The sequence below is a fragment of the Neovison vison genome, chromosome 11 (assembly GCF_020171115.1).
Source record: "Neovison vison isolate M4711 chromosome 11, ASM_NN_V1, whole genome shotgun sequence".
In the NCBI taxonomy this organism is placed as follows: Eukaryota; Metazoa; Chordata; class Mammalia; order Carnivora; family Mustelidae; genus Neogale; species Neogale vison.
In genome coordinates, this window is record NC_058101.1 from 138,387,497 (window position 1) to 138,399,963 (window position 12,467).

The following is a 12,467-nucleotide window of genomic DNA, read 5'->3' on the forward strand; positions in this document are numbered from 1 at the left end:
ATACTGTGGAATATTATTCAACAATAAAAAGGGACACACTACTGGTACATGTAAAAACCTGGATTAATCTTGATGGAATTATGCTGTGTGAAAGGAAAAATCTCAGAAGGTTATGTACTGTATAATTCCATTTATTTAGGTCTTGAAATGACAATATTACAGAAGTAGAGAACATCTAGAGGTTGGTGGAGGTTAAAGTTGGGGGCAGGGGTATAAAAGGGTTTACTCTGAAAAAACTAGACTCCCCTAACATGGTACAAGCAATAATGGCTCAGTTCCAGATAACAGAATATTCTTTTATCTCCAGACAAAATGAACCATGGGTGTTTTTCTAAGCCAATGTAATATTATGTATAAATAATGTCATACAAAAGATAACCTTCAGTAGGACACCTAGATAGAAGGAGAGAGATTTCTCTGAGGATAAAATGTTCTGCTCAATTTTAGGGTCTAAAATAGATTCCAAAACTGTGATCTGAAGCTTAGACTAGGAAGGGAAAGTGATTAGAAATAAACTATTTATTACATATAAAATGCATAAGTATGTGCAAATGGACAGAAAGATGTATAGACTTTACACAAAGAGACAAATGGAAAATTGTTTATACCCATTTATTTCTTTGTGTTTTTTCAATCATTTACATACAATTAAAATCAAGCCAAATCACCAGCTATATGTTACCTTAGAGCTTCATAGGATTTATGCCAAAACTCCCATTTATATTTTTTTAAAAAGTAATTCAATTTTACTAGAAGTTGTCATGTTTAAAAACCATTTATCAAAATCAGATAATCACATTTAAGTTAATATAGAAAACATATTTCAACTTCAGGATATTGATTATATTCTACCCTTGATAGACTTTTATAAATTATAACATCCAGGAGAAAAGTGCTGAGAATGTAATATTTGTTTAGGCGTCACAGAGTAAAAATTGTTCTTTAATCACATAAAACATCTTTGCATTTTTTTCAATCAGTCCACAAACCAGCTGAAACATAGGCATTATTATTCAATTATATCCAGAAGTTAAGACTCCAAAGATATTAAAAAACTTGTCCAAGGGTACTCGTGAGAGAACATGACAGGTTTGATAACAATTCAGACTCCCAAGTTGTATGCCCTTTCCACTTTATCATGTATATATTTCTGATTAGCATGCAGATCACAAAATATGACTTAAAAATGTCAGTGGCAATATTTTAAGTGGTCTGGATAGTCTTTATTTTTAAACTCCTTCAAGTTTTTCAAAGAAGGTGTTACTCAATTGTTCAAATGCTAAGACCACGTTGTCATCTTCATTGTCACATAGTTCACGCAAGGAAACACTGTAAATGGAAATACACACACACACACACACACATACACAGAGAGAACACATTATTAGTGAGGGTCAGCATTATAAGAAGTACTTTTCCCCAAGCAGGAAGAATTAAGTAAATCCTACTAGATGATGAAATGTTAGCAAATAATGAAGAATACTGATAAGAAATATTTTGATCTAAAAAAAAAAGTGTGTTAAAAAAACAAAATGAAGATAACAAAACAATCCCCATGCAGCTCTTCTTCATGTCAGTTACCAAGAGAATTTTAAAGGCCACCAAATTCCATGTAAACTTATCACTTCTCCCTTCAACAACAGCAAAACAAAGTCCCTTCCTTCTTGCCACACATGTCTTTGGAGGCTATTTTGTATTGTTTGTTTTGTTTGTTTTTGGTTTTTTTGACTATCATGTCCAGTATATACTGAACTCCATAAGCAAGTACCTCTATGAAGAGCAAAATATTACTTCCTTTACCTAGATATGTGAGAAATTTTTTTAAAAAACAGGGTGTAATAAACAGAATAGTGACCTTTATTTGTGTTTTTTAATCCTCAGAAATCTAGGACTATGTTAGTTTACACAGCAAAGAGAATTAAGGTTGCAGATGGAATTCAAGTTGCTCATCAGCTGACTTTGTGATAGAAAAATTATTCTGTATTATCTGGGTGGGCCCAATATAGTCTAAAAGATTTTGTGAGAGGGAGGCAGGAGAGAGCTCATCTCAGAGTAATGCAAATGTAAGTCACCACCATTGCTGGCCTTGAAGATGAAAGGGGACCATAAGCAAAATAATGGCAGCAGCATCTAGAAGCTAGAGAAGACAATAAAACAGATGGTCCTCAAGTCTCCAGAAAGAAATTAGCTTTGCCAACATCTTGATTTTAATGCAGTTAGATTTGTTTGGGACACCAGGCTTCCAGAACTGTAAGATAATAAATTTGTGTTGGTTCAAACCACTAAGTTTGTGGTAATTTGTTACAGCAGCAACAAGAAATGTATAAGCAATGAAAAGAAAGGAGAGAGGAAATCCAAGAATGAACAGTGCAGATGGGCTGATAAAAGTACTGGCCACAATTGGCATCTGACACTTTATCAGCCTTTTGTAATTCCTTATCGACCTTGGTTGCACTAGACTTCCAGAATTTTTCCTAGTGTCTTCACTGACCTACCACAAAGAATGACCAGATCTGTCTCTATAACACTGAATATACTCCTAATCATAGACTTATAACACTGACCATTTCCTCTTGAATTATACCCCACAGATATTACGGAACATGTATAAATTCTAACTCATTATTTTTGGTTCTTAGTCCTCCTCAAACTTCATCCTAACTTCTATATTTCTTAGGTATCCTTAACTAAGATAGAAACTTATTATCATCACCAACCACAGGAACTTTATTGAAATCTTCTCTGAATTCTATCCTATAAGTATTTCTCTAACTACTCCTTTACATCACTACTTCTCTTTCCTTAATTCAGACTCACACTCACTCTCACTTGCATGGCTCTTGGAGTCTTTGAGTCTCCATCACATATATAAACATATAAATCTTATACATCTGTCACATATACAAACCACAGATCCTTATCATACTCATGCCTATACACTGTCTACACATTATTCATAATATTAAGCCCACTCCATAATATGAGACTTAAGACCCTTTCCAATACATATCCTAATTGCCTTTAAAGCTGCTTTAAGCAACTCAGTATCTTCCCCATCTCTATCACATCTCCCATATTCCCCATGCCACTAGAGTGAGATTGAAGCCTATCCCTGACATATCAGACCCTTTTCCATTTCTGTACTTTGAAAACACTATTTCCTCTGCCCTATCCCTTAAGATCCTTTAAGACTTAGTGAAAAAATTATTTCATTTGAAAATGCTTCTCTGAATCCAAGGTTGCCTCAATACTTTTCAGATGAATGAATGATATTTCTAGGATGAGATTTTGAAATGGTTACAAAGTCTCAGGGGTTTCCTGGGATACTCTTGAATAACCATGAACTACTCAAGAAATGCACTGTCTGGATATACTCAAGAAAATATCTAGAGCAGTTTCCTCTGTTCTAGCATCCCCAAAGTTTCATTCTTTGTATAAAACATCCAAACAGGTCTAATTAATCTCAAATCAAAAAATTAAAAACCAGTGACCTGATTAGCAAGAAATTCAGAAAGAGATTCATGGCTAATTGCATGTATACATATATGTGAAGATATATAATTTTTTAAAGTACGTGATATAAAAGGGAAAACCCATAAAATATTGAAGTGCACACAAACAGGAAGCTTTATGCAGATGTTTATTTAACCAGGAAACACCAGATGGGCCTGAGGGTGGACCGTGTAATATACCCGTAGGATGGGTATATCCATAGAAAGTTTAGAGCTGTTTGAATCCCCACTGTACTCTGCTAAAGATGGAAACAGGAAGCCAGCATGAGAGGCCAGAGTCAGATAAATCCTGGAAAAAGACACTATATAAAAAAAGCAAGAAAGTCCAGAATACGTAAGTTGATATAAACCAGGGACTCCATGGAGCCCTAAGGGATCTTCTGAAGTATCATGTATCTGACAAACACTGGTTGTGAAAACTGAGAATACTAGGATCTACGAATTCTTGAGGCTTTTGAATATTGTCCTGTTGTTATGCAGTGCTTGAGGCTGAGATTCTGGTATGAATAAAACCTCATGTCAAATGGGCTTTGGAATTAATTCTATTATAGAAACAATGCAACAGGGTGTTGAAAAGAAGCTCTGTAAAGTGTTTGAGGAATTGAAATGTGTGACACCTAAGAAGCTCAAGGGGATTTTCAAGTATAAGGTCAACATTTTTCAAATTACCATTAAATTTTTGGAAAATTTGAAATCAATATTTAAAATACATAACATACCTGATAGATTTAATGGTGAGTGCAAAATCTTTCAACAATTGATAAGCATCTCCTTCATTTATCCTAAACAAAATACGATTTTGAAATTTAATAGTATGAAAACATTAAAGAACTTATGTCATACTGAAATGCTGGATCTGTCAATAATAGATTACTTTTGTCTGTCATGACATATTTACTAGAAACTTTTTGCCACACGTCTTATATGATGATTCAATCAACAGGAATGATGATTCTGAGTTCAAAAAAGTCATTAAGTATTACAACCACACATAATCAATACACATAGAAGACTGACCATCTCAGAAGAAATCCAAAATAGGAAAGTTAAGCTCAGGAGAGTGAATGGGAGCTGGAGAATCAAAATGGAAGAATCAAATGAATTTTTTACTAATGTCACAACTTAATTCACAATAATGAGTTATATTTTTAAAAATGATCAGAAATACCTAGGAAGACCCTAGGCTTGCTTCATACCATGAACACAACTAACAAAATATCCTAAATACCCCAGAAATCAAACAGACAGAACGAAGTCCACAACTGAAGGTAGATAAAAAAACTACATTGAAGAAAGTAGGAAGTGCAGAGATATGGTTTGGGAGGGAACTGCCCATTGCAGTGGGATGGGAGCCATAGAGGTAGAGCAGGGTAAAGACAGACTAGCACACAGTGGAGCATAAAGGGAAGATGATTCACCATAGCAACTGGCTTAGAAAATGAGAGGGGCTGAATATCATGAGTTCTTGCAACCAATGAGGCTTAAAGGCTAGAGTTTTAAAAGTCAGTGGGCTTGGCTTGGATATAGCCCAGGGGTATCGAGACTGCTTTTGGAGAAAAGGCAGGGCAAACAACCCACGGAAGTATAGTGTGGAAATAGCAATTGAAGGGTGCCTGTGGCATACAGTGCTCTAGGAGGTTATTTGTTCTTCTTGGAAAATGTCCCAGAGAGGTAGTGTTCACAAAAGACCTCTCGGTGAACAAAGAAACTGACCAGCACCACTTCCCTTCCCCACCACAACTAGCACAGGGCTAGTTGTAGGAACCAGTACCATGCCAACTGTCAGTACCTAACTTGTTTATGCCAAGCTTGGTACCTGCCATGCTCTGGTGTATCCACCCTTCCAAGTTATGCTTGCTTCAGTCCCAGCACTATGGAAACTCCCCCCTGAGGAGAGACCAGCTCAAACACCTCCCAGACTGCAACTCCCAACAATGAGTTCTATATAAGACCATTACCTTCAAAAACAGCAGAGGTACCTGACTCTCACAGCTACACACAGTAGCTGACACAGAGACAGACAAAATGAGAAGACAGAGGAATTTGTCCCAAATGAAAGAACAGGATAAGGCCATGGCCAGGGATCTCAGTGAAACAAAATTTAAAGTAATGATTATAAAGATACTCACTGGACTTAAGAATGGAAGACGTAAGTGAGAACCTTAACACAGAGATAAGGAATAATATACCAGGAATAAATGGCTCAGTAAATGAAATGACAAACACACTTAATGGAATGAACAGCAGGATGGAAAATCAGTGGAACAAATTAATGACCTAGAACTCATGGTAATAGAAAGTAACCAAGCTGAACAAAAGAAAAAAAAGGAATTATGCAAAATAAGAAAAGACTTAGGGAACGCAGTGACTCTATCAAACGTAATAACATTTACATTATAGGGGCACCTGGGTGGGTCAGTCAGTTAAGTGTCTGTCTTCAGCTCAGATCACAATCTCAGGGTCCTGGGATTAAGCCCCACATCAGGCTCCCTGATCAGTGGGGAGGCTGCTTCTTCCTCTCTCCATCCCCTCTACTTGTGCACATTCTCTCTCTCACTGTCTCAAATAAGTAAATAAAATCTTTACTTAAAAATTCACATTATAAAAGTCCTAGAGGACGAAGAGTAAGAAAAGGGGACAGAAAATTTATTTGAAGAATAATAGATGTAAACTTTCCTAACAGGGGAAGGAAAAAGATATCCATATCCAGGGGGCACAGAAAACTCCCAATAAAATCAACAAAAGCAGATCCACACCAAGACATAATTTAAATGGCAAAATATAGTGATAAAGAAAAAACATTAAGATCAGCAAGACAAAATGAGGCAGTTACCTACAAAAGAAACTCCATAAGGCTATCAGGGGCTTTTTTAGCAGAAACTTTCCACAAAAGAAAAAAGGATTCAGAAAGATCAAAACCACACCATACATCCTTTCTGACATATTTAAAGAGCTGAATGGGAAAAATATACAGCCAAGAATACTCTATCCAGCAATTCTATCATTCAGAATAGAAGAAGAGATAAAGAGTTTCCCAGGCCAAAAAAAAAAAAAAATTTAGAGCAGTTCATGACCAACACACTAGCCCTCCAAGAAATATTAAAGGGGACTCTTTGAGTGGAAATGAGAGACCAAAAGTGACAGTATGAAGGTAGGAAACACAAAAACAGTAAAAATGAAGTCTTTTTGTAAAAGACCATCCAAGGTACTCACAAAATAGAAGTATGTAAAAGAAGGTATCTTATATCTAAAACATGGGGAGGAGAGGAGGAAAGAATGGTTCAAACCTAAATGACCACCAGCTTATATAGACCAACAGTTAAAAATGCAGAGGATGTAACCTAATGGTAACCAATAAACATGTAAAAATAAAGAAAAGAAATCCAAATATATAACTAAAGAAAACCAGCAAACCATGAAAGAGAGAAAGACAAGAAAGGATCAGAGAAAATCTTTAGGAACAACCACAAAACAAGTAATGAAACAACAATAAATGTATATATCCACCAATAATTACATTGTATGAAAATGGATGAAACACTTGAATCAAAAGATACAGGGTGGCAGAATGGATTAAAAGAAAAAAAAACTCATCTATATGCTGCCTATAAGAGCATTGTAGCCCTGAAGACACTTCACAGATTGAAAGTGAGGGGATGAAGAAATATTTATCATGCAAATGGCTGTCAAAAGAAAGCCAGACTAGCAATACTTATATTGGACAAATTAGATTTTAAAGCAGATGGTAACAAAAGACCAAGAAGGGCTCTATATAATCATAAAGGGGAGAATCCAACAAGAAGATATAACAATTGTAAATATTTAGGCATCCAACATGAGAGCACCTAAATATGTAAAACAGTTAATAACAAGCATAAAGGAACTAACGAATAATAACACAATGATAGTGGTGGACTTTAACATCACACTTACATCAATGGCCAGATCATCTAAACAGAAAATCAACAAGGAAACAGTGACTTTGAATGACACACTGAACCAGATGAATTTAACAGATATATTCAGAACATTCCACCTTAAAACAGTAGAATACACATTATTTTCAAGTACACATGGAACATTCTCCAGAATAGATGACATATTAGGCCACGAAACAAGCCTCAAGGATTCAGAAAGATCAAAACCACACCATACATCCTTTCGGACCACAACCTCGAGAAACTAGAAATCAGGGGCACCTGGGTGAGTCAGTGGGTTAAGCCTCTGCCTTCAGCTCAGGTCATGATCTCAGCATCCTGGGATCGAGCCCCACATGGGACTCTCTGCTCAGCAGAGATTCTGCTTCCCCCTCTCTCTCTGCCTGCCTCTCTGCCTACTTGTGATATCTCTCTCTGTCAGATAAATAAATACATAATCTAAAAAAAAAAAAAAAAAAAGAAACTAGAAGTCAGTCACAAGAAAAAATCTGAAAGAACCACAAATACATGAAGCTTAAATAACATGCTACAACACAATGAATGGGTAAACGAGGAGCTCAAAGAATAAATTAAAAAAGATATATGGGGGCACCAGGGTGGCTCAGTGGGTTAAGCCTCTGCCTTCAGCTCAGGTCAATATCTCAGGGTCCTGGGATCTAGTCCCGCATTGGGCTCTCTGCTCAGCAGGGAGCCTACTTCCCCCTCTCTCTCTGCCTACTTGTGATCTCTCTCTCTCTCTCTGCCAAATAAATAAATAAATAAAATCTTTAAAAATATATATATATACATGGAAACAAATGAAAATGAAAACACAATGGTCCAAAATCTTTGGGATGCAGCAAAAGTGGTTCTAAGAGGAATATTTATAGCAATACAGTTCCACCTCAATAAGTAAGAAGACTCTCAAATAAAAAAAATCTAACCTTACACCCAAAAGAGTTAAAAATAACAAACAAAATCTAAAACCCGCAGAAGGAAAGAAATAAATGAAGATTAGAGCAGAAATAAGTGATGTAAGAACTAAACAAACAAACAATAGAACAGATCAATGTAACCAGAAGGTGGCTTTTTGAAAAAAATCAATAAAACTGATAAATCTCTAATCATAAATTAGAATGGAGAAATAACTACTAACACCAACAGAAATACAAACAATTCTAAGAGAATATTGTAAAAAACTATATGTCAACAAATTAGACAACCCGAAAGAAATAACTAAATTCCTAGAAACATAAAACCTACCAAAACTGAAACAGGAAGAAATAGAAAATTTGAACCGACTGAATACCAGTAAAGAAATTAAATTAGTAATCAAAAAACTCCCCCAAAACAAAAGTCTAAGACTGGATGGCTTCACGGGCAAATTGTCCCAAACACTTACCAAAGAGTTAATTACTACTCTTCTTAAACTATTCCAAAACATAGAAGAGGAAGGAAAATTTCCAAATTCATTCGAGAGGCCAGCATTGCCCGATACCAAAATCAGATAAAGACACTACAAAAAAGAGACCTACAGGCCAATATCTCTGATTAATGTAAATGCAAATATCTTCAACAAAATACTGGCAAACTAACTCCAACAATGCATTTAAAAACTCATTTATCTTGATCAACTGGGATTTATTCCTGAGTTGCATGGTTGTTCAATATTCACAAAGTAATCAATGTGATATATCACAAAATACAAGAAAGGCTAAGAACCAGATGATCATTTCAATAGATGCCGAAAAAAGTATTTGATAAAGTATAACATGCATTCATGATAAAAAAAAAAAACCCTCAACAAAACAGGCTTAGAGGGAACATACCTCAATATAATAAAGGCCGTACATGAAAACCCACAAGTAATATCATCCTCATTGGGAACAAACTGAGAGTTTCCCCCTAAGTCATAGCCACAGTAATCAGACAACAAAAACAAATAAAAGGCATCTAAATGTGTAAAAAAGAAGTAAATTTCACTATTTGCAGATGACATGATGCTATGTATTCAAAACCAGAAAGACCACTAAAAATCTGCTAGAACTGAAATATGAATTCAGTACAGTCACAGGATACAAAATCATTGTACAGAAATCTGTTGCATTTCTATACATCAATAATGAAGCAGCAGAAAGAGAAATTAAGGAATCAATCCCATTTACAATTGCATCAAAAACAAAATATACCTGGGAATAAACCTAACCAAAAAGGTGAAAGATCTGTACCCTGAAAACTATAAAATGCTGATGAAAGAAATGAAAGACGACACCAAGAAATGGAAAGACATTCCATACTCATGGAATGGTAGAACAAATATTGTTAAAATGTTTATACTACACAGAGCAATTACAGATTCAATGAAATCCCTATCAAAATACAACCAACATTTTTCACGGAGCTATAACAATCCTAAAATTTGTATGAACCACAAGAGACCCTGAATAGCCAAAGCAACTAGAAGAAGAAGAAAAAAAAAAAAAAAGTAAAGCTGGAGGCATCACAATTCCAAACTTCAAGTTATATTACAAAGCTGTAATGATCAAGATGGTATGGTACTGGCAGCAAAAAGACCCATAGATCAATAGAACAGAACAGAAAACCCAGCAAAGGACCCACAATAAAATATAATATTTGACAAAGCTAGGAAGAATATCCAATAGAAAAAAGACCCATCACTTCAACAAATGATGTCAGGAAAACTGGACAGCAACATGCAAAAAGAATGAAACTGGAAGTGGTGCCTGGGAGGCTCCTTCAGATAAGCCACTGCCTTGGGCTCAGGTCATGATCCCAGAGTCCTGGAATAGAGCCCCATGTCAGGCTTCCTGCTCAGTGGAGAGTCTGCTTCTCCCTCTCCCTCTGCCCCTCTCTGTCCTCCTCCTCTCTCTCTCTCTCTCTCTCTCTCTCTCTAAATGAATAAATAAAATCTTAAAAAAAAGAGAAAAGTATGAAACTGGACAACTTTTTTATACCATATATAAAAATAAATTTAAAATGGATTAAAGGGATGCCTGGGTGGCTCAGTTGGTTAAGCAGCTGCCTTCAGCTCAGGTCATGATTCCAGCATCCTGGGATCGAGTCCCACATCGGGCTCCTTGCTCGGCAGGGAGCCTGCTTCTCCCTCTGCCTCTGCCTGCCATTCTGTCTGCCTGTGCTCACTCTCTCTCCCTCTCTCTCTCTCTGATTAATAAAAAAAATCTTTAAAAAAATGGATTAAAGACCTAAATGTGAAACTTGAAACCATAAAACTGCTAGAAGAGAACACAAGCAATAACTTCTTTGACATTGAATATAGTAACTTCTTTCTAGATCCCCTGAGGCAAGGAAAACAAAGCAAACAAACTATTTGGACTATGAAATAAATAGCTTCAGGGGCAGCTGGCTGGCTCAGTTGGTAGAATGCGGGACTCGTAATCTCAGGGTTGTGAGTTCAAGCCTCGTGTTGGGTGTGGACCCTACTTAAAAGAAAAAAAAAGGAACTTCTGCAATGAAGGAAACAATCAACAAAACTAAAAGACAGCCTAGGGAATAGAAGAAGATATTTCCAAATGACATATCTGATAAAGGACTCTATGCACAATATATAAAGAATTTATAAAACTCAACACCCAAAAAGCAGATAGTCCAATTAAAAAATGGCAGAAAACCTGAATGGACATTTCTCCAAGAAGGACATACAGATGGCCCACAGACACATGAGGAGATGATCATCATTACTTTCCATCAGGGAAATGCAAATCAAAACTACAATGAGATATCATCTCATCCTTGTCAGAATGACTAAAATGAAAAAAAAAAAAAAAAAGCACAAGAACACCAGTAGGTGTTCATGAGGACATGGATAAAGGGTGACCTTCCTGCACTGTTAGTAGAGTGCAGACTGGTTCAGCCACTATGAAAAACTGTATGGAGTTTCCTCAAAAAGTTACAATTAGAACTACCCTACTATCTAGCAATACACTACTGAGTATTTATCCAAAGAATACAAAAACATTAATTCAAAGGACTATATGCACCCTTTTGTCATAAAAGGATTATTTACAATAGCCAAAATATGGAAGCAGTCCATTATCAAGTGTCCATCAACTGACAAATGGAGATTATTTATATATATATATTTATATATATATATATTTATATATATAAATATATTTATATATATATATATTAGCCATAAAAATGAATGAAATCTTGCTATTTGCAATAACAAGGATGGAGCAGGAGAGTATAATGCTAAGTGAAATAAGTCGGCCAAAGAAAGATCCTTCACTGAAGGATTTCACTCACCTGTGTAATTTAACAAACAAGCAAAGAGAAAGAGAGAAAGGCAAACCAAGAAATGGACTCTTTTTTTTTTTTTCAGCATAACAGTATTCATTATTTTTGCACCACACCCAGTGCTCCATGCAATCCATGCCCTCTATAATACCCACCACCTGGTACCCCGACCTCCCACCCCCCGCCCCTTCAAAACCCTCAGATTGTTTTTCAGAGTCCATAATCTCTCATGGACTCTTAACTATAGAGAACAATCACATATTTACCAGAGGGGATGGGGGAGGGGGATGGGTGAAATATATGATGGGGATTAAGGAGTGCACTTGTCATAATGAACACAAGGTGATTAAAATAAAAAACTTTAAAAAGGAATAAAATACATCTGCATCAGTGAGCTATGACATTTTTTAAAAATCAATATTTATCTAGTGTCCCAAGTTTTAAATCCTTTTAATTCAATAAAAACTGCTCAAAATTTTATGCAAATTTTCTACTGAATTACTTATTAGTGTGATAGAATGCCCCTATCACATCTATGTGCTCAGAGGCTGGACCAATTTCTCTACTTTCAGGCAAATCCAAGAGGGTATACCCTTCCTTACTGTTTTTGAAAATGATTTGTCCTTTGGCAAGGACCAAGAGCTAAAACAATTGTCCTATGCTCAGTCTTCAAAAGTGTGAGTTATATACCTTTTTATATACTTCTCGTAGATAATGGTGAGTTTTTAAAATAACTTATAATCAATAAATAGGGTAG

The 12,467-nt window shown here is 35.8% G+C and overlaps 1 protein-coding gene across 3 annotated transcripts in view; it reads right to left on the reverse strand.

The window, feature by feature from the left end:
- Positions 1–593: 593 nt before the first annotated feature.
- Positions 594–12,467, reverse strand: part of DDX60 (DExD/H-box helicase 60) — a 116,932-nt gene continuing 105,058 nt past the window's right edge. For all 3 annotated transcript variants that reach the window (XM_044224817.1, XM_044224815.1, XM_044224816.1), the window contains 2 exons: positions 4,232–4,294; positions 594–1,329 (listed from right to left, as the gene is read on the reverse strand). In XM_044224817.1, coding sequence (XP_044080752.1) covers positions 1,230–1,329; positions 4,232–4,294 — 163 coding nt within the window. In that variant the 3' untranslated portion in view covers positions 594–1,229. The remainder of the gene's footprint in view (positions 1,330–4,231; positions 4,295–12,467) is intronic.